At 44.0% G+C, this 22,685-nt stretch overlaps 3 protein-coding genes and 1 non-coding gene across 5 annotated transcripts in view; 2 read left to right on the top strand and 2 right to left on the bottom strand.

Moving 5' to 3' along the window:
• Nucleotides 1–3,590: 3,590 nt before the first annotated feature.
• On the top strand, nt 3,591–8,000 carry LOC112078328 (adaptor related protein complex 1 subunit sigma 2). Of its 2 annotated transcripts, none has more exons than XR_011478616.1 (2): nt 3,591–3,604; nt 6,180–8,000. It is a non-coding gene; the product is annotated as an adaptor related protein complex 1 subunit sigma 2 (transcript). The 2 variants fall into 2 exon arrangements; XR_011478615.1 differs by lacking the exon at nt 3,591–3,604 and adding an exon at nt 5,496–5,985.
• A 120-nt stretch (nt 8,001–8,120) lies between these two features.
• On the bottom strand, nt 8,121–13,215 carry zrsr2 (zinc finger (CCCH type), RNA-binding motif and serine/arginine rich 2). The gene is given in 15 exon segments (XM_024144607.2): nt 8,121–9,684; nt 9,824–9,933; nt 10,069–10,105; nt 10,108–10,123; nt 10,236–10,269; nt 10,271–10,421; nt 10,424–10,446; nt 10,761–10,834; nt 10,836–10,892; nt 11,060–11,098; nt 11,596–11,682; nt 11,830–11,927; nt 12,484–12,516; nt 12,666–12,754; nt 12,973–13,215. Coding segments are annotated over 15 exon segments (2,286 nt in total). The 5' UTR covers nt 13,017–13,215; the 3' UTR covers nt 8,121–8,290.
• Nucleotides 13,216–13,293: 78 nt separating this feature from the next.
• Nucleotides 13,294–18,368, top strand: rbb4l (retinoblastoma binding protein 4, like). Its single transcript, XM_024144611.2, is given in 17 exon segments — nt 13,294–13,463; nt 13,846–13,990; nt 14,300–14,434; nt 14,684–14,747; nt 14,749–14,872; nt 15,089–15,097; nt 15,100–15,141; nt 15,144–15,206; nt 15,389–15,469; nt 15,472–15,547; nt 16,194–16,204; nt 16,207–16,319; nt 16,537–16,614; nt 16,897–16,973; nt 17,126–17,183; nt 17,456–17,566; nt 17,765–18,368. Coding segments are annotated over 17 exon segments (1,272 nt in total). The 5' UTR covers nt 13,294–13,447; the 3' UTR covers nt 17,834–18,368.
• A 2,232-nt stretch (nt 18,369–20,600) lies between these two features.
• txlng (taxilin gamma) overlaps nt 20,601–22,685 on the bottom strand; it is a 22,639-nt gene continuing 20,554 nt past the window's right edge. The window contains 2 exon segments of the mRNA XM_070442022.1: nt 20,601–21,748; nt 21,927–22,121. Of these exon segments, the coding sequence (XP_070298123.1) occupies nt 21,464–21,748; nt 21,927–22,121 (480 nt within the window). The 3' untranslated portion in view covers nt 20,601–21,463.

A 22,685-nucleotide genomic window follows, 5' to 3' on the forward strand; every position in this document is an offset into this window, starting at 1 on the left:
ATTCGTTGGGGCTTTTCGACGCTGTTTCTACTTAAACGGCAGGGAGGGGAAATCATGCACAAGAGGAATAGGTGAGAAGGATAGAGACACTCACGTCAGTTCTCTGATAGATAGGAGAAATACCCGCGTCCATGTTCGAATTGGTTTATGGGAGTGGCATACAAGAAAGGGTGTTTTGAAGCCTAAATGCATGACTTGAGTTAGATATTTCTGTTGTTTAATCCTTGTCGTTATCCTGTCCTTTTCTAGACTCACAACGCACTCGATTAAATAAAGCATATCAGGTACGAGTTACACACTAGTAACTCTTGGCATCCTGCAAAGGAGGTGAAGCACGGAGAGAAGAGAGAAAGCAACTGTTTGAATATACATACTTGACCGCTTACGTAGGAACATTTTATTGGAGGTCCTAATTCAGACATGGCTAGTGCTTGTCTGAGGGAGAGAACGGACGGCTCATAATAAAATGGCTGCATGGAGACGTAATGGAAGATTCTCATCCGTAAAGCCTATGTGTGTTGATAATAACCTGTACATTCACTTATTTTTTCTCTTCCAGATTATCGCGCTCGACACCAGCGCCAGCCCCAGACGCTGTATTTTCCTGGCTGCGTGCGGTGGAGGAGTCAGACAATGAGGCTCATAAGGCTCGGAGAATCATCCACAGATAACGGTAGAGGCGCTGGATAAGTACTTTGCGGGCCGCAGTGTGAGTTGTCTCGGATATGTTCACGACTGCTGGATTGGTATACTCTGTGGTCTGTTGGTGTATGACAGTGGACCACAATTGTTCTCCATCTGTGTTCCATGAAAGTGGCCATACTGTTCTCTGGTGTTCATGACAGTGGCCACATTGTTCTCTGTGTTCATGACAGTGGCACATTGTTTCTTGTGTTCATGACAGTGGCCATAATTGTTCTCTCTGGTGTCATGACCGTGGCCATATTGTTCTCCCTCTGTGTTCATGACAGTGGCATATTGTTCTCTAATGGTGTTCATGACAGTGGCATATTGTTTTCTCTGTGTTCATGACAGTGGCCATATTGTTTCTCTATGTGTTCATGCAAGTGGGCCCATATTGTTCTCTTCTGTGTTCATGACAAGTGGCCATATTGTTCTCTCTGTGTTCATGACGTGGCATATTGTTTCTCTCTGTGGTTCATGACAGTGGCCCATATTGTTCTCTCGTGTGTTCATGACAGTGGGCCATATGTTCTCTCTGTGTTCATGACAGTGGCCATATTGTTCTCTCTGTGTTCATGGACATGGCCATATTGTTCTCTCTGTGTTCATGACATGGCCATATGTTCTCACTGTGTTCATGACAGTGGCCAATTGTTCTCTCTGTGTTCATATACAGTTACATCTATTAACAATTAATTTATCACAAAATAATATATAGATCTTTTAGTATCATGTCATATATGTATATTATCATAATAATGTGCAAATAATTATATTGTTCATATTTATGTATATTGTAATCATTAACATCTATTACATAAAATATAACAATTACAATCAATTTGATTAATGATAAAAGAATAATATATATTCGCATGGGTAATAATTATATATATATTAATATCAATATTGTACCAGTAGTGTGGCCATATTGTTTCTTCTCTGTGTTCATGAAGTGGCCATATTGTTATCTGTGTTTATGACAGTGACCTTATTTGTTCTCTGGTGGTTTAATGACAGTGGCTATATTGTTCTCTGTGTTCATGAAGTGGCCATAATTGTTCTCTGTGTTCATGACACGTGGGCCATATTGTTCTCTCTGTGTTCATGACAAGTGGCATATGTTCTCCTTCTGTGTTCATGACAGTGGCCATATTTGTTCTCTCTGTGTTCATGACAGTGGCCATATTGTTCTCTCTGTGTTATGACAGTGGCCATAAATTGTTTCTCTCTGTGTTCATGAAGTGCATATTGTTTCTCGTCTGTGTTCATGACACGTGGCCATATTGTTTCTCTCTGTGTCATGGACAGTGGCCATATTGATCTGTGTTTATGACAGTGACATTATTGTTATCTGTGTTTATGACAGTGGCCATATTGTTATCTGTGTTTTTATGACAGTGGCTAATATTGTTTCTCTGGGTGTTTATGACAGTGGCCATATTGTTATCTGTGTTTATGACAGTGACCTTATTGTTATCTGTGTTTATGACAGTGGCCATATGTTTATCTTGTTTATGACAGTGGCTATACTTGTTCTCTGTGTTTAGACAGTGGCTCTATGTTCTCTGGTGTTTATGCAGTGGACATATTTTTATCTGTGTTTATGACAGTGGCCATAACTGTTCTCTGTGTTTATGACCGTGGCCATACTGTTCTCTCAGTGGTCCTGTTGGTGTTTATGAAGTTGGCCATATTGTTATCTGTGTTTATGACAGTGGCTTATTGTTTTCTTGTGTTTATGACAGTGGCTATATTGTTCTCTGTGTTTATGACAGTGGCCATACTGTCCTCTGTGTTTAATGGACAGTGGCCATACTGTTCTCCTGTGTTTATGACAGTGGCCATATTGTTATCTGTGTTTATGACAGTGGCCATACTTGTTCTCCGTGTGTTTATGACAGTGGCCATCTGCTTCTCGTGTTTTAATGACAGTTGGGCCATATTGTTCTCTGTGTTTATGACAGTGGCATATTGTTATCTGTGTTTATGACAGTGCGCATATTGTCTTTGTGTTTAATGACCGTGGCCATACTGTTCTCTGTGTTTATGACAAGTGGCCATACTGTTTCTCTGTGTTTAATGACAGTGGCCATATTGTCTCTGTGTTTATGACAAGTGGCCATACTGTTCTCTGTGTTTTATGGACAGTGGCCATAACTGTTCTTTGTGTTTAATGACAGTGGGCCATAACTGTTCTCTGTGTTTAATGACAAGTGGCCATCTGGTTCTCTCTGTGGTCCTGTTGATGTTATGACAGTGGGCCATATTGTTCTCTGTTGTTTATGACAGTGGCCATACTGTTCTTTGTGTTTATCGACAGTGGCCATACTTGTTCTCTGTGTTTATGACAGTGGCCATACTGTTCTCCTGTGTTTAATGACAGTGGGCCATACTGTTCTCTGTGTTTATGACAGTGGGCCATACTGTTTCTCTCTGTGGTCCTTGTTGATGTTCAATGACAGTGGCCATATGTTTACAAGCACCAATTGCTTAGCTAATCCAAATGATCAGATCTGTAAGATGGGGAAGAAGTATACATGTTGTTATTGGAACAGGGTCTGGGTGTTCCTGGGTCTAATGGAAGCGTTCAAATGGGTTTTCCACTTGGCATAAATACGTTGGACTAGGAAAAATATTCTTCAATGTGTTCCCTCTTTGGTGTCTGTCCTCAATGTCAGGTGTGTGAGCTGGACATGCATCTTTAACTTTGAGAAGCCTACTCTCATCTGGACTGAGTTCTGTAGGAGGAGAGTGCTCAGGAGACCTCACAAAAGAATGTACTGAAGGCTATAGAGCAGGCCCGAACTGCTGCAGGAGGTACGACCCTCCAATGACCCCTAACATCTGACCCAACACTAACCCCGTGACCTCCAAGAAAACGTACTGACAGCTATAGAGCAGCCACCTGCTGCAGGAGGTAGACTCCACACTGACCCCTAACATCTGACCCCACACTAACCCTGCCTCCAAGAAGAACCGTTACTGAAGGCTACATAGAGCAGGCCGACCCTGCCTGCAGGAGTAAGACTCACACTGCCCCTAACAATTCACCCACACATACCTCTGCCTCCAGAAGAACGTACTGAAGGCTTATAGAGCAGGCCACCTGCTGCAGAGGTAAGACATCCACACTGACCCCTAACATGCTTGGAACCCCACACTAACCTGACCTCCAAGAAGAACGTAAACTGAAGGCTATAGACAGGCCGACCATGCGTGCAGGAGGTAAGACTCCACACTACCCTAACCATCTGGACCCACAACTAACCCTGACCTCCAAGAAGAACGTACTGAAGGCTATAGAGGAGCCGACATGCTGCAGGGGTAAGACTCCACACTGACCCCTAACATCTGACCCCAAACTAACCCCTGACCTCCAAAGAACGTACTGAAGGCCTATAGAGCAGGCTACGACCTGCGTGGCAGGAGGTGACTCACACTCGACCCCTAACATCTGACCAATACCCTGACCTCCATAAGACATACTGACGCTAAGAGCAGGCAGACTGCTGCAGGACGGTAAGACTCCCATCAGGGGGATCTGCTCTGGCCCTGACATCTCTGGACTATGTCCTGGATGAGTTGTCAGGGTGATGTTCGGAATGACATCCTCCTGGGCTATGTCCTGGATAGGTGGTGTAATGACATCTCTGGCTATGTCCTGGATGAGGTGGTGTAATGACATCTCTGGCTATTCCCTGGATGAGGTGGTGTAATGACATCTCTGGGCTATGTCTGGATGAGGTGGTGTAATGACATCTCTGGGCTATGTCCTGGATGAGGTGGTGAATGAACACTCTGGGCTATGTCCTGGATGAGGTGGTGTAAGGACCATCTCGGCTATGTCTGGATGAGGTGGTGTAATGACATTCTGGGCTATGTCTTGATGAGGTGGTGTATGACATCTCTGGGCTATGTCCTGGATGAGGTGTGTAATGACATCTTGGCTATGTCCTGGATAGGTGGTGTAATGACATCTCTGGCTATGTCCTGGATGAGTTGTAATGAATCTCTGGCTATGCCTGGGAATAAGTTGGTGTAATACCTCTCTGGGCTATGTCCTGGATAGGGTGTAATGACCTCTCTGGGCTATGTCCGGATATATCGGATATATTAGGTTCGAAATCCGACTTTTGGATATAGTGTTGTGATATGTTAGAGAAAGACCCCACTGAACGATTCAGAATATGAAGAATCATATTTGTCTTGGTAAAAATGTATTTTATAACAAAGGAAGTGAAACGCAATCACCAAAGCGCGTTATGTACACCCTTTGTGTTTGAGAGACAAGTGCTCATTTTATTTATGTTTTCAAAAAACATTGAAATATAGTTTACAATTTGTTCCATGTTGTCAACAGTCTAATAAAAAAAAAGAACGACGCGCTCTCCCCGAACAAGCTTGGTAGTGTGTAAAACCCCGCGATTTCAGACAAAGACCAATCAAACAACAACCCTTCTATTTGTTAGCTTACTGAGCCTGGCGTTATACACATAATATGAAAGGAATGAGGTGGTAAGTGCAGCACATGCACACAACACTAAATGCTTTACCAAGCTAGCTATCTGGCCACTGTCCGCTGGTACATAATAATCAGTTGGGCTTGCTGGCTAGCTGGCTGCCGAGAGCCACTTTACCTACTAGCTAGCTAGCGAATCATGCTAACATTTAGCTTACGTTAGCCAGCTAGCTAAAAGTCTATGCATGGCAGTATGCGATTATGGAGAGTGACTTAAAATAATTCTTGTTAGCTAGTTATCTAGCTGTGCCATCTGGCTAGTATCAAAACGGGCGTTCTAACACGGACATCCATTGCCAAACAACGCTATTGCCATCTTCTGGTTTGGAGTATTTTAACGAGGCTGAGGACTTCGCTGTGTGACAACTCTGTTCAGAGGTGCTAAGTACTGTCGGCAGGCAAACGTTTGACAATTCTACCGATGTGTCTGAGCTATTATTGATTAAATACCTTGTTAATATCCCAATTTTGAAGCCTCAACTAATGTCTGGATTGGACATTTTGTTCCTTTCCTTTATTGTTCATTTGGAACACAGGAGGTTGGTGGCACCTTAATTGGGGAGGACGGGCTCGTGGTAATGGCTGGAGCGGAATAAGTGGAATGGTATCAAACACATGGCTTGATACCCTTCCATTCGCTCCATTGCAGCCATTTTATTATGAGCCGTCCTCCCCTCAGCAGCCTCCGCTGATTTAGACCTCCTGTTCTAGCGGTCAGTTGTATTCAAACAGTGCTTTTCTCTCTCTCTCCGTGCTTCACCTCCTGCTAGGATGCCAAAGTAAGTGTTAACTCTACCTGATATGCTTTATTTAATAGTGGCGTTGGAGCAGTTACTCAAGTCATTGCATTTAGGCTTCAAACGCCTTTTTCTTGTATGCACTCCATAAACCAATCAAACGGGTCCATCTTCAGACTGACTAGAGTGTCTTATCCTTCTCACCTATCCTCTTGTCTGTTCCCTCCCTCCTTTAGGAAGCTGAAGCCCCACGGAGTGTCCTGGAGGAGATTGGCCTGACATAAACTCCCTCCATCACTGACCCAACTATCTCCCTCTCTCTTTACTCTGTTTCTCTTCACGGGGGCCCAAACATCTTGTTCTCGCTCCGTTAATGTGCTGTAGTGTTGTCTCGTACTAAAACTCATGTTGTTCATGTTACTGGTGCCAAATGTCTGTTCCTTTTTGTTTTGTACCTCGTCAACACTCACCTTTTGAAACCCCTAGGGTATATGCAGCCAGTAGCCACAAACTACACCAATAATAACTGAAATCTCACCCACCTTAAGTCAGTGTTTTGTTGTACATGACATGTCCGTGACGGGCACTTTAACTCCAGTCTAGTCTAGAGAACTTAAAACAATTCAAAGTATATCATAAAGAGTAAGAAACCCCATTTTTACTTAAATGGGATGTTCACAAGTAAAGTAAGCAAAACGATGTCAGTATTTTTAAGAAGTGTTACAGTTTAAAGTATTCATGTTCATTTTTTCATTGTTTGACCAAAGAACACTGTGTTATAATCATATCGTTTTGAKGATAAATGGTGTTTAGGGAAAAATATGTGCTCTCTCAGGGTTGGGGTCAATTCTATTTAAATTCCAATCAATTCAGAAAGTAAACCAATTTACAATTTTAACTCATTGAAAATCATTGAAGGAAATGTGCATTGGAATATCAGTGTATTCCTGAATTTAAATAGAATTGACCCAAGCCTTGCTCTGTATAGCCTGAGTCCCAGATCTTTGTGCTGTCTTGCTACCTCCTATGTCGTTCAGTTGGGAAGACAGCACAAACACACCTGGGACTCCGCCCACTCTGCATGCTTTAAAAGGCAAGGGAAAAGTAACACTGGGGACTCCGCCCACTCTAAAAGGCAAGGGAAGAGAAACACTGGGGACTCCGCCCACTCTGCATGCTTTAAAAGGCAAGGGAAAAGTAACACTGGGGACTCCGCCCACTCTAAAAGGCAAGGGAAGAGTAACACTGGGGACTCCGCCCACTCTGCATGCTTTAAAAGGCAAGGGAAGAGTAACACTGGGGACTCCGCCCACTCTGCTCCGCCCACTCTGCATGCTTTAAAAGGCAAGGGAAGAGTAACACTGGGGACTCCGCCCACTCTGCATGCTTTAAAAGGCAAGGGAAGAGTAACACCAGTGAAAATGAACAAAAAGGGATTCTGTTACTAATCAAACTTCTATTCGTCACACAATGTTTTAACTGTCAATGAAAATGCATTTAGGCCACTTGTTTCGTAGCCTGGTTCTGAACTGAATGTGAAACTGGAATATTCAGTTTGACTCATAACAGGCTACTTGTTATGAGGAAGGTTGTGACATTTGAAGCACAAATCATGAGGCACTCCCACTATGTCACTGCCTGTGCTTAGTGCACACGGACATGACCAGTTATTGAARTGTTTACAGAAACCATGGGTTAAAGAAGCCTAAACCTGTTGCAATTCCCTGTCTACCGTACAGKCTGCTCCTCCTTTACCAATGACCAGAATGGTGTCCTGTTAGGACATTTAATGTTCTCTGTATCTGTCAGCTTGTACTGTATTTGCTCTTTAACTGTGGTGACATCCCATATGGCACCCTATTCCCTACATAGTGCACTACTTTTGGCCAGAGCCTATGAAGAAGTGCACTATATAGGGAATAGGGCACCATGTCTTGCTCCTGTGTACATTATGAATCATTTCAAAAGTATTGCATTTCTTTTACACAGACAACTGTCACTACTTCAGTTCTCTTAAATACTGTAAATCATTAAAACATGTCTATGGATTAGCAGAATGGTTGTTTTGCCTGGCCTTTTTTTTTTATCATAAAATGTCAAGTGTGTGGAGGAAACGAGGTTCAATTGGAGGTCAAAGAGCAAATGCTCTCTCGCGTTACTTTTGACAAAAATATACATAATGTATAAAAACATTTAATGGTCACATCTTACATTTGGAACAAACTAACATTTGTAAAAGCTAGGTTGAGCAGTGCATTGGTGAACATTGAAATGCATAAACAGTGTACACTTCAAAATGGCCATAGCAGTCATGGTGAAGTCCATACAGAACACTAATTTAATTCCACTATGGTTCATCATCGTCAGGGCAATCCTGTTCACATTCCTCTTCAGGCACACTGGGTAGAGAGGTATACTCCTGCTTGAGGAAGATACTATGGAGGTTTGGGGAGAGTGCGTTTGCCTCAGGAGTACTGTTGTCCGTGGCCCCAGGAGTCTGAGCGATGTCCACATCCCCAGGGCTATGAGAGGGGACAATAGGTGGACAGGGATCCTCAGCCTCCTCCTTGACCTGGGTCTGTATGTCTGAAGTGACTGCATTGGCATTATCAAGAGACTCCGACAACATGAGACTAAGTATGGCATTTACCCTGGCAGTCTCCTGGGTAGTGGTGTCTACATCCACAGTCTTCTGGGTAGTGTAGTCTACATCATGAGGAGTCCGTGTACTGCTGTCTACATCAAGGTTTGGAGAGGGTTTCACCTCGTCCCAAGACTCCTTCCCTGACTCTGCAGATGAACTCTGACCCCCAGGCGACTGGCTCTTTTTGTCCTTCTTGGGTTTCCTCCTCTTGCTCTTCTTCTTTTTGCTCTTTTTGGAGTGTTTGTGGCGTGTTGGAGCTGTGGCGCTGCTGTCGTCGGCTGGCTGCTTTTCTTTTTTGGATGTTTTCCCGGGGCTCCTGCTCCCCTGTCTCTTCCTCTTAGAGGACTCTCCAGGGCTCCTGCTCCCCTGTCTCTTAGAGGACTCTCCAGGGCTCCTGCTCCCCTGTCTCTTAGAGGCCTCTCCGGGGCTCCTGCTCCCCTGTCTCTTAGAGGACTCTCCAGGGCTCCTGCTCCCTTGTCTCTTCCTTTTGGAGGACTCTCCGGGGCTCCTGCTCCCCTGTCTCTTCCTCTTAGAGGACTCTCCCGGGCTCCTGCTCCACTGTCTCTTCCTTTTGGAGGACTCTCCGGGGCTGGCTGACCTGGATCTCCCCCTACTAGCCTCTGTGGGTGAACCCTTCCACCCCCCTCTCTTGCTCCCATCTCGGTCTCTACTCCCATCCCGCCTGTCTCTGTCCCTGCTCCTGCCTCTGTCCCCATCTCTGTCCCTCCTATCTCTGCTCCTGTCTCTCCTATCTCTCCTATCTCTGTCCCTACTCCTCGACCTGGGTCTTGTGCTGGTACGACTGGTCCAGGATCTGTCACTCTGAACACTAGCTCTCCTTTGGGCTATTCTGCTTTCCCTGCTCCTACTCCTCCTGCTTCTCTCCCCACGTCGGCTCTGTGACCTCTCGGTCCAGGAGGAGCGGTTACTCCTCTCAGAGAACCGGCCCCCAGCGAAAGACCCGGTACCCCCTCCTCCCCGGTCGGGGGACATGTGCAGGTCCCTGTCCGCCTCCCAGAACTCATTTCCAGGGTTACGGTACACGTGCAGGAAGTTGCAGTGCTTTCCTTTCGGACACTTCTGTCGGTCGAACAAGCCTGTGGAGGATCACGGCAATCAAACAAACACTAGGGTCTTAATAATATACACAACTTATGACTAGCATGATTCTGTAAAAATCAGTGTAGGTAGGTGTATTGTGGTTCTCAGTTGTACTTTTGTGTTCCATTCACTCACCACATATAGCAGTCTTCCATCTGGTGACAGGAGAGAACTCACACTGGAGCTGTTTACCAGCGTACCATCTTCCATTGAACATCATGAAGCCCTCTCTGCACTGCTCCTCTCTAAAGACACACGACAGCAAAGAGAAAAATGACCGTAAAGATACACTACTTGATGACTCAAAATTGAGAAACACCATTGTTTCTTCACCTACAAAACTTGTCAGACCATTTTCACAAGTTGCTTCGTTTACTTACTTGTCAAACTGGACATAAACATTTCCTCTCAAATGTGCTCAAAGTTGCAGCTGACCTGAAGACGGAGACACAACGAGAGACAAGTTTGATTCATTGCCCCTCAGAGTGGATAGGTCTCCTTTCCATAATCACTCCTTCCAGTCCAGCAAGATAGCACCAATATTCACCTTAAACTGCACCACCTTGCCAGCAGTCCGAACTCAGGAAGTCCGTCTCGTAGAAATCCACAAACTGCTGTTGCACCTCCTCCTCGCTGTGCTCCAGACAGGCGTCTGTATCGTAGTCATCCCGTGACCTCTGGTCCATCCCGAAAGTCGCAAACATCCCCCGGATCATCAGAGTAGGGCTGGACGGGGGTGGACATGCTTACGAGAGCACCTGACCAATCAGGTAAGCAGAAGATTTCATTAGTTGAAGCTAATATAAAGAGAATATGGTATTTCAAACGACTGTGTGCTATGCAGTATTCTGAAAGATAAGCCTCATTTGAGGAAAATTAACAAGAATGCACTTCCCAGTACTCCCTGGAAAATGTGGTGGACTTACCTAGCTAAAAAAATAATACAAATAGTAATAGTAAATAAAAATATAACAAAAAAATTATAAAATAATAAAAAATAATAAAAATGTATTATAATTATAAAAATACAATTAAAAAATGAAATGTGTTCCTATTTAGAACCATTACCAACCTGTCGCCAAAGCGGCAGGCTCCAGTTTTGAGGAAGAAGGGGCAGCAAGCACTATAGCACCACACACGATCTCTATGCATCGATACCAAAATCTGGAGCCTCAGGGTTTCTCCAGGGACCCCCATTCTCCAGCTACACTCAAAACAGGAAGTAGAATAGGTTTGTTTCTTTAATAATTGCAAACTCATCCTTGTGTAACACCTAACTGGTTTACAGAAAATGTTCCATCAAAGACAGTCAAGACTGCTTTCCAAACATAAACTTGGTATGCAATATGCACTTGGTTTGTTTTTTCATACCTGACTCTCAGCCTGGTCCAACATTTTCTGTACAGCTTCCTATAAATGGTGCAAACATAGGATGGGCTGGTGAAAACCTGCAGTGGCATATCTGGATATCTGTTARTGCAAGTCAAGAATCTCTTACCAGTGGTTGAAAGCGAGCCACAAAATATGTCTTTGTACAAAGACACTAGACATTAGAACTGCAAAGMTGTGTGTGTGTATTTTGTCCCTGAGCAGTATGAGAATAACKAGATGACACGAGGAAACAAATCCAGAGATAAAAGATACATCCTTGTCCCATGGCAGCACAGACCTGTAGGAGTATCCCTCTTTGTGTGTATCTTAGTTAAGGTCTTTGCGTGTATCACAGTTAAGGAAAAATACATGGATACAAGTGGATGTCTGAGGTAAAACACTTCTTTCACACACAAAAGACACATTACTGTGTAATATTTCTTAAAACGTTAAAACCATTGTGTGACCAAAATACAAAAGGAAGAGGATATGTAAGCTCTTCCATTGTGCGTTTATCGTCCTGGTGCACGTTTCACCTCTCTGTCTCTCTTCTCCTGTTGCTTCTGCTCCTTCTCCTCTTCCTCTCTCCTCTGCTGGGCCTCCCATTCCTGCTTTATCCTCGCCTGCAGACATGGAAAGCGGTTACAGACATTATTTCAGTGAAGCATGGGGGGGGGCACCCTATTCCCTTTATAGTGCACTTCTTTTGGCCCGAGTTCTGGTTAAACTTAGGGAATAGGGTGCCATTCTACATTGTGACAGTTCTGTACCTCCTCTTCCTCCTGTCTCTTCCTTGCAGCTTCTTCCCTCTCCCACCGGAGTCTGAATTCCTGCTGGGCAAGCCTCTCCCTCTCCAGCCACTCCTGGTCTTGTTCGCGTTGAATCGAAATCAAATTGTATTGTCACATCGCGCCGGAATACAAAGGTGCTAGAGCTTACAGTGATAATTCATTACCAAGATTACCGAATCAATGCAGTAAATAATTGTTAAAAAAAATATTATAAAATCTATCATATAAACAAGAATCAAATACGTTCATTAACTAATGAGGCGTATATCCAGGAGCTACTCGTACCGACGTCAATGGTTGTGGGGGTACAGGTTACAGTCAGTAATTTGTAAAGTGACTATGCATTGGAATAAACAGTGAGTAGCAGCAGTGTAAACACAGGGGGGGGCATTTGATTAGTTGTTCAGCAGTCTTACGGCTTGGGTAGAAGCTGTTAATTAAGGAGCTTTTGGTCTAGACTTGGCCTCACTACGCTTGCGTGCGTGTAGAAGAGAGAACAGTCTTGTGACTTGGGTGATTGGAGTTGACATTTTTTGAATACAGAACAGAATGGAACAACTTATAACTGTAGAAATAAATTTGCTACCTTTCTTCCTCAGCCTTCCTTTCGTTCTTTCATTCATCAGTATATATCATTGATTCTGGGTGGAGAATCATCTCCATTTTCTAAGTGTTTAGGGAGATGAATTAGAGCTCGTCAGTGGATGGTTAGACATTCAGAATACATAGTCCCCGTCGGGAATTATGCTGATAAACAACTGGCTGGTAGTAGAGAATATCATGTAGGATTTTCAAATATAACCACTGTGACATACCACCAGATACTCTGATTTGGGCTTTGGCGAGAGCTTGGCGTTTTCGTTTTCTTCTTTCTTTCTTCTTCAAAGATGCRCTGCGTTTTTGACTGTGGGGAAATATAACAAGACATGGGTTGTCTAAGGTACTATCTATTCAGTGTTTGTCAACACAGTCACTGCGAGCTTGCTAACGTTAGTTATCTTCTTGACTACCGTAACTAGCTAACTTACAGCACTACGGTGTGATTTTTTGGCACCACCATGCATATCAATTAAGTTTACATGACATAACAACATCAGAGTAACGCCAATTATCTTAACATACCCCAATGAGGGTGRGGACACCGCAGAAGGTATTGACGCTGCCATTTTGCAGAAAACTCATTCAATTCGTCAGGGGTCAAAGTTGAAAATGTCCCTCTTCGTTTGAAATGTTTGTCAAAATCGTTTCAAAAGAATATGACTTGCACCGTATGAATAGTTCAGTTGTACAGTCGCAATAAACGTTCACATTTGTCTTCGAAAATGTTCAGCGCACGCATAAATTTTTTAGATTGTTCGATGATAAATCTCTTCCTGGTCATATCTGCGCACGCGCCGTTACTACGTTTTTGTGAGAACACATGCGCCGTGCTCTCCATCCTCGGATGCGCGCATAAAAGAAAGAGGGATTTTGAGTGGTCAACAAATTCCGCTGTGTTTTGGCCTTTTGCGAATAATATAGAATAGCTACCTAGTTACCTTGCTTTCGGGCAAACCCACGGGTGACCTTCAATTGCAGGAGCACCCAAAACCCAAACATGGCGGATAAAGAAGGTAAGGATTTGATGGCTCGGTTCATTTCATGCATGCTTTGTGTGCGCGGCTGGATGCATAACGTTAGCCAAATGAAAAGTGCGGTCTGTTAGCTAGCTATGCTAACCAGCACAGGCTGCYTACTTTCGGCCTGGGTTTACTATKTGTGCTCCATAAATTGAGAATTTAGATAAACTATTAGTTAGCTATGTTGCTWAATAAATGGTTAGCTATCTAGCTCAACATTGACAGCCCGCCCGCTTGCTTGTGTAACATGCAAATGAGGGACAACTGGCCCGAGGGTACAGGAATGCAGTAAATCCCAACGTTACGCTAGCCTTGGTAGTAACTGCGGTCAGTCCACTGTAGTCTTGTGTAAGTGTTGCTTCTTTCACTGTTCTAGTGTACGACGATGCAGTTGAGGAGCGGGTGATCAATGAAGAATACAAAATCTGGAAGAAGAATACTCCTTTCCTCTATGACCTGGTGATGACCCACGCGCTGGAGTGGCCCAGTCTCACTGTGCAGTGGCTACCTGACGTCAACAGGTACAGTAGCCAATGCTACGTCACCATTTCTGTTCCTSTTGCTGCTGTCAACATAAACTGTGTGCTGACCTACCTAATATATTGAACATTGTGGTATTCTCTCTACCAACCTGTCCTTCCTTGTCAGCCATTCTAGTTCAGTCTAGAAAAGCATGTTATTTTTGCCATGTGGTGTCTGCTTCTGAAATAGCAGTGCACTTCTTTTGACTATATAGGTCTCTTGTCAAAAGTAGTGCACTCTAGGGAATAGTGTGCCATTTCAGACACACACACAATGGCAGTATTMAATGTGTCTGTCTCTCTGTGCAGGCCGGATGGAAAGGACTACGCGGTTCACAGGCTGGTACTGGGAACTCACACGTCAGATGAGCAGAATCACCTGGTGATCGCCAGCGTACAGGTCCCCAACGATGACGCCCAGTTTGATGCTTCCCACTACGACAAGCGAAAAAGGAGCAGGTATGTTCGTCGTAGTATGGTCTCTTCTCTCCTCCCCAAAAATGATCTACATTTGAGGATGGTCTCCCGGACACAGATTAAGCCTAGTCCTGGATTTAAAAATATTTTAATAGACATTTTCCATTGGGTGTTTTTTGTGTCTGGGAATCTCGCCTTATATGCATATTTATAAGTCAAGATGTTACCGGCACAAGTGAACATTTTATCTCTTGAGAAAATATGCTGAACATGCAGTATTTCTTCCTCAGAATTTGGAGGTTTTGGATCAGTGAGTGGAAAGAATGAGATTGAGATCAAGAATAAACCACGAGGGTGAAGTGAACCGGGCCAGGTACATGCCTCAGAACCCCTGCATCATCGCTACCAAGACCCCCACCTCAGACGTACTGGTCTTTGACTACACCAAACACCCTTCTAAACCAGGTGAGACACATACACATCTGGTAAATACATCACTGCTCTTAAAACAAATCAAAATGCTATTGGATGATTCAAATGTTTGAGTCTGCACTTTTGGAACGGTTCCATCCGACCAGGATTTTTTTTAAATCCGGTTCCTTAAAGTAGTAACTTGATATGTATTTGACCGTTTTCTGGTCTTATAACATTTTACTACCATCTTGTCTCTCCCTCTCATAGACCCCAGTGGGAGTGCAGCCCAGACCTGCGCTTGCGGGGCCACCAGAAGGAGGGCTAGGCCTGTCCTGGAACCCCAACCTCAGTGGCAACCTGCTCAGTGCTTCTGATGACCACGTAAGTCTCTCTACACTCCGTCAGCGCACCATTTTCCCCTGTGCATTTTATTCATTTCAAGCTACATTGGGCTTTCATAATGAAAGTGTTTTTGCATTGTTATTAAGCAAACGCATTAGTCTGGACAAATGCTATATGAACTACTTATATTGTTATAAGAAGTGCACTGAAATGTTTTATCTCCAGACATCTGCCTGTGGGACATCGGTGCTGGTCCTAAGGAGGGGAAGATAGTGGATGCTAAGACAATCTTCACCGGTCACACTGCAGTGTGGAGGACGTGTCCTGGCACCTGCTCCACGAATCACTGTTTGGCTCTGTGGCCGATGACCAGAAACTGATGATGTAAGTGAGCGTTCTCTTTTATCATGTTTTTGCTCTCGATGTATTTTCACACACAATCTGATACTTTCAAGCTGTAACTAATCATTACATCCAGTGTCTTTATGTAAAGTGTGTAGCCTTAACCTTTCCACACAAGATCTCTAAGGAAAAGTTATTTGAATTGGAACTGGATGGCTCTGATTCTTTTAACTGTCCCTTAATTCAGTTTTTATTTATAAGGAACTCAGAATGGCTTTAAACTTTGTTCTGAAAGTTGTAATACTAAAATGTGCAATTTTGAAATCAGTATTCCAGTCATTGCATACCTTAGAGCTATTTATAACTTGTCAGAAATGTCCAGATCAACTAGCCCATGTCAGCTAATGTTTTTTGTATAAAAAAAAATAGCCCATAGATATTGTTGTAATTTGTCTGTCATTTCACATGAATACACATTAGACATGGCAAAAATGTTTAGAATTGCAAAACAATTAGCTTTAAAACAGCAAAATGTTAATTGCACCCCATGACAAAATAAGCTTTAAACATTAAATTCTCTCCACCAACAAGAGGGTATGAACAGTTGGTGTCATGTTCCCCATGCTGGGCGGCGGGGGGGGAGAAAAGTTTGGGAACCCCTGTCATTAACCTTTGACATCTGTCTCAGCTGGGACACACGTCCAACAACACGTCCAAGCCCAGCCATGCAGTGGATGCCCACACTGCAGAGGTCAACTGTCTGTCCTTCAACCCCTACAGCGAGTTCATCCTAGCCACCGGCTCTGCAGACAAGGTCTGTACCTTTTTGTGTTTATCAACAACAACAAAAAAGAATTGGTCCGTCCACTGTCTCACATCAAGTGCTTGAGTGTTGTGCACAATGGTGGAAACGAAGTGGTCAGGTCACAAATCACATGACCAAGAAGTATATATCATACTGGACAGTAGTCCAATAATGTTTTAATTTATTTACTGTTGCTAAATGTTTTCTTTCTCCTTTTGTAACTCAGACTGTTGCTCTCTGGGATCTGCGTAACCTCAAACTGAAGCTCCACTCTTTCGAATCGCACAAGGATGAAATCTTCCAGGTAATACTCCATAAATAGTAAACAATCTCAATCCCTCTGAACCAATAGAATTGGGAGTCTGGATAAGCTACCAGGCTTTGTTGAGTCTGGATAAGCTACCAGGCTTTGTTGAGTCTGGATAAGCTACCAGGCTTTGTTGGCGTCCCATTCAACTTTTTTATTTATTTAACCAGGGTAGTCGCTTTGATTTACATCTCCTTTTCAAGTGTTGGTGTCCCTCGTAGCCGTTGTGCTGAGCTGGAGTTTATTGCACTGACAGTGCTTTACTGACTTCTTTGGCAGGTGCAATGGTCCCCTCACAACGAAACCATTCTGGCTTCCAGCGGCACAGATAGAAGGCTCAACGTATGGGATCTCAGGTAAAGACCGACGAATGCAGAGCATGTTAACTGGACTAGCCTTTTTGGTTAGTTTGCTCCGCTGAATTGCCCTGAGGGGGGGTTCATCAACACTGTAGTCTGATAGGAGGATGATGATGTAGTTGAAACGGTTTTGTCTTGTCGGTCCCCAGTAAAATCGGAGAGGAACAGTCTGCTGAAGATGCAGAGGACGGACCTCCAGAACTCCTGGTGAGTGATAGACACATCATCCACAATGATGACCTTTATCTCCTTAGTAGGGTTGCAAAAATCTGTCAACCTTCCCAAAAATTCCCTGGATTTCCGGCCTATTCTTTCAGATTCTTTTGGGATTTCTGGAGAACCGGAACATTTTTGGGAAAGTTGAGTGTTGCAACCCTACCCCTAAGTTTAAATAAATAGGAGAGTAGCCAATGGACAGCCTATAGGGAGGTTATATTTCGGCATATTACTCATCCTGCAGACTTGTTTTATCTTGTCAGTTCATCCATGGAGGACACACAGCGAAGATTTCTGATTTCACATGGAACCCCAACGAGCCATGGGTCATCTGCTCCGTCTCCGAGGATAACATCATGCAGGTTTGGCAAATGGTGAGTACACTGTCGTCGAAATAGAGTACCACGTTTGCTTCCGCACTTTCACGAAACTTAACCCTGGTGGTTTTCTAACTTTTGTCTACCTTTTTTGTTGTTGTTGAAAGTTAATTCAATAATAAGTCTGAGCCTATTAATCAGTTAAAGTAACTGTAAATCCTTTAACTGTGAACTGATGTAACAATTTCCTTCTAGGCTGAGAACATCTATAATGATGAGGAGCCTGACACCCCTGCTTCAGAGCTGGAGGGTCAAGGGTCGTAACCGCCTACTCCACCCCACCWTACCCCGGCCCAACCCACCTCCTGGTGCATCTCTCTCCTCTTGTACAGTATTTCACATTGTAGCCTCCATCTCTACCTGACAGACATTCTGTTTCCCATATAGAAGCTTTCTTCTGGATTTGATATATTGATCAAGCAGCCCTTACAGGTACAAAGGGCTAGTTTCCTGAACACAGATTAAGCGTAGTCCTTAACTTAAAAGCATGTCCAATGGATATTCACAATTGGATGTGCTTCTTAGTCCAAGACTAGGCACTCTTTGTCCAGGAAACTGGCCCAAAGTGTATAGAAGTTGTTTATAAAAGGATAATCTCATCTGTGATGCCACTGAACCATGCAGGTGGACAGTTCAACAAATGCACTTGGTAAAGCAGGGGTTCTTTTCCACCTGTCTAAATAAGGATTTCCTTTGMCATTGTTTCTGCTTTGACTGAGGCAAGTGACTAAATCATTTTCAACCTTGGATTTTTGTTTTGTGCAGAAATTGCAATAAAGTACTTTTTGTAACTTTTAAATTAAGTGCGTTCATTTTTTTTTTTCTATAATCAGAACGGTTAGAAAGTGTCTGATTCTGGAAGTCGGAGTTACTGACAGACTCATTGTGGCGGAAGGAAAAACTAACGTCTGTGGGCATAGTGTTTGGCCAGAGCAAGGAGTCTGGGAAGCCACYCAAGGTTGTGTGTGAACTTAATTTCTAGGCAGTAAACTTCATTCACAATAGACTAAACTACAATGACAACCAAGTTTGAAATTCTACAAAATAGTTTATTGAAAAGCGAGAGACGGGACTATAAGAACATTTCACAATCTTATAAAGGGGAATGTAGGCTAAAAGCTTTCTGAACATTAACTAGCTCTGCTTTCACAGTTCTTCTCACCTGCAGAGGTAGATGTCTTTACATAACCTGAGTTTAACTGGCATCCACAATAGCCTGAGTGCCAGTCTGTTTGTGKTTTTTGCCTACTTCATTGCTGTCAGTCAAGCATGACACTGAGTTGGCATAATAGCCCAAGCAGATGGACTCAGGCTACATCCAACTGGCCTGGACCACATCTATAGCATCATCTTTACATTTACCTACACAGTAAAGTATTGAACTTGATTTAAGCTACAGTATCCCCAAACCGTGGCTTGGACCCATCTTCACATTTAGAACTTCAGGGGCTGTGCTCTGAATTAAATCCTTATGACATATACCAAGTTCAAAGACAATGTAACAGTGGGAGCTGGTGATATCAGTGAGGTTTCTAGGTGGGTGATCGGGCCAGTAGGGGAACCTGGGTAGTGTTTATTAGGGCACGCATCCGATCAAGGGTCTAAGTTATTGAACCCAGTTTCAATTTGTTTGCTGCCTAATGAACACAACCCTGACCTGGGGCCCAAAACCACCATCATTCTCATTACAAGAGATGGGTGACATTTAATCTACATTCAGTACTCCACACATTCACATTGTTGGCAAGTATCTCCAATGCCAAATAAGTTCTTATTGAATGTTCGCATCGTGTTGTAATTCAAACATTTCATTTCATTTATAGGCGTTTGTAAAAATTTAAAAAAAGCAAATCACATGTTTTAAAGTATTTAAGATGACTTGGAGCCCAAGATACATTACGTCCCATATAAATGTATGTTCACTGGTCTGGAACACAACCCTAAGTTACCAAGCAGAATCAGTTCCTGAAGGCCCACAGTGTCTGCAGTAAAGTACCTCACTGACTTCTCCAACCAAATGATCACACAGAGGTAAAATTACATTGTGAGCCCTTAACCATTGGGTAAATTGAACCCAATTCTCTCCATCATGTGGGAGGTATCAGTTAAGGAGAGCTGGAGAACAGTTTGGCCCTTGGAGTATTGGAATGATAGCCTGGTRCCAGGTCTATTGTGCTCTTTGTCAAGTTGGACCAGACAGCACACAGATCTGGGGGCAGGCTAKTGGAATTACAAACCAGGAAAGCCTGTAGGTACAGCAGCATCAGAACCAGGGGTCCTCCTGCAGAAACTGGGAACCTACAATGACTGAACGTGCTGTCTGGATAGCATCTTGGTCAAAGCTGAACGGATTTAACCCTTTAGACTCAGTCTTATGTTAAAAGGACAGGGATGTTCCTTTTCAATTCCCAGCTGCTTCAAAAAGGAGACTTGACTGAAACTAAACACCAGTGCTGAGGTATTAGAAAGCCAGTAGATTCCATCATGACAACCCAATGACTGAAATGGCCCAGCCCTAGAAATACAAGTCAACCAATCATGTTACATTGACTTGAATGGGAATTCCCATTCTAGTAAATCTATGGACCCTGGTCTGAGATAAACATTGTATGTCTGCATCTCTTCTACTGTACAATGCCCTGCTATTTCTGTTCCTAGACAAGATTCAGTTAGTCACAACGATGCAACAAGGCTACTTCAATATAGCAATATGCATATGATAGAATTTAAATCCCACTACAATATCAGTTCAAAAGATATTTAATCTGAACACTGTTAAGAGTTCCAAAAGAGATCTGACTACAACTCCACAGCTCCAAAATAGATTTTTCAATGGAAGAAAGCTGCAAATAGACGGTGTCAGACTGTAGAGAAAATTGGGAGAAAGACAAAGTATCATTTTAGTCCAACTGGAAAGTTGCTGAACAACAGCCCTGTGACTGACCACGAGAAAGCTGCTGAACAACAGTCCTGTGACTGACCACGAGAAAGCTGCTGAACAACAGCCCCTGTGACTGACCACAAGAAGCTGCTGAACAACAGCCCTGTGACTGACCACGAGAAAGCTGCTGACAACAGTCCTGTGACTGACCACGAGAAAGCTGCTGAACAACAGCCCTGTGACTGACCACGAGAAAGCTGCTGAACAGCCCTGTGACTGACCACGAGAAAGCTGCTGAACAACAGGCCCTGTGACGACCACGAGAAGCTGCTGGAACAACAGTCCTGTGACTGACCACGAGAAAGCTGCTGAACAACAGTCCTGTGACTGACCACGAGAAAGCTGCTGAACAGCCCTGTGACTGACCACGAGAAAGCTGCTGAACAACAGCCCTGTGGACTGACCACGAGAAAGCTGCTAAACAACAGTCCTGTGACTGACCACGAGAAAGCTGCTGAACAACAGCCCTGTGACTGACCACGAGAAAGCTGCTAACAACAGTCCTGTGACTGACCACGAGAAAGCTGCTGAACAACGCCCTGTGACTGACCACGAGAAAGCTGCTGAACAACAGCCCTGTGACTGACACGAGAAAGCTGCTGAACAAGCCCTGTGACTGACCATGAGAAAGCTGCTGAACAACAGCCCTGTGACTGACCACGAGAAAGCTGCTGAACAACAGCCCTGTGACTGACCACGAGAAAGCTGCTGAACAACAGCCCTGTGACTGACCAACAGCATGAAGACAATCTAAGAAAATACAAATGTGGTAGAAAAATGGGGAGCCTAGTGCTCACCACAAAGCCCATTTTTACAATGTACAGTCAGGGCAAAAAGTATTATATTCATTGTTAATAATGCAGTCATTTTAATCTTAATTATAACTTTAAACACACAAAAAAAGATATACTGTATTCAAATATACCCCCAAAAAGGCAGAGGGGGTTAGTGGCTCAGTTGTCAAGTTGCTCTGTGGTGGAGGACTCTAGCTCCAGTTCAGGGGTAGTAGGGGGCTGCGTCTCTTCCCCCCTCCCAGGSGGAGACATCTCATCCTGGGTAGACTCCTGGCTGGGCTGGGGGTCTGGAGGTCCCGTCCCCTCCTCCTCCTCGGTTGTTGACTGTAGGTCTCCCAGTTTGGTGGTGAGGTCGTCCCTCTCCTTCTGCAAAGCCCGGCACAGTTTCTCCAGGCACTCCAGCTTCCCATGCAGGCCCTTGTAATGGTTGTCCCGCAGTGTCTTCTGGAGAGGACAAACAMCAAACCACATCCAACATCACATATTCTACAAATAAGTGACAWTTAAGTGACATTCATTGAAATACTTTGTGAAATTTTACAGTACKAAATATTCTTACATTTCTGCTACTATTAGTAAATGATAACATAAGATGGCCCTTTGCAAGAGWTTCTCATCTCACCTCCTCAGCCATCTGTAGCAGAGCCTGGTTGTTGGTCTCCCACTTCGTTCTCCACAGAGTCGTCTCCTTCTCCAGCTTCTTGATCTTCTTGGTCATCTGGAAAACAGATAGGTCTGTAGAACCTCCTATAGCGTGAAGGTTAGAGGTCTGATAGACCCTCTCTCTAGCTGAAGCGGTCTTAGTCTGTAGACCTCTCTCTCTAGCTGGGAAGGGTTTAGGTCTTAGAACCTCATCATAGCTGGAAAGCGGATTAGGTCTGTAGACCTCTCTCTATAGCTGAAAGGGTTAGGTCTAGTAAGGATCCCTCTCTCTAGCTGGAAGGTTTAGGTCTGTAGATCTTCTCTCTAAGCTGGAGAGGGTTTAAGGTCTGTAGAACTCTCTCTCTAGCTGGAAGAGGGTTTAGGGGTCTGTAGACCTCTCTCTATAGCTGGAAGGGTTTAGTCTGTAGACCTCTCTTAGCTGGAAGGGTTTAGGTCTGTAGACCTCTTCTCTATAGCTGGAAGGGTTTAGGTCTGTAGACCTCTCTATAGCTGGAAGGGTTTAGGTCTGTAGACCTCTCTCTCTAGCTGGAAGGGTTTAGGTCTGTAGACCTCTCTCTATAGCTGGAAGGGTTTAGGTCTGTAGACCTCTCTCTATAGCTGGAAGGGCTTAGGTGCCTGTAGACCTCTCTCCTAGCTGGAAGGTTTAGGTCTGTAGACCTCTCTCTCTAGCTGGAAGGGTTTAGGTCTGTAGACCTCTCTCTCTAGCTCTGATCTTTCC

Source organism: Salvelinus sp. IW2-2015, unplaced genomic scaffold (assembly GCF_002910315.2).
Source record: "Salvelinus sp. IW2-2015 unplaced genomic scaffold, ASM291031v2 Un_scaffold5551, whole genome shotgun sequence".
Lineage (NCBI taxonomy): Eukaryota > Metazoa > Chordata > Actinopteri > Salmoniformes > Salmonidae > Salvelinus > Salvelinus sp. IW2-2015.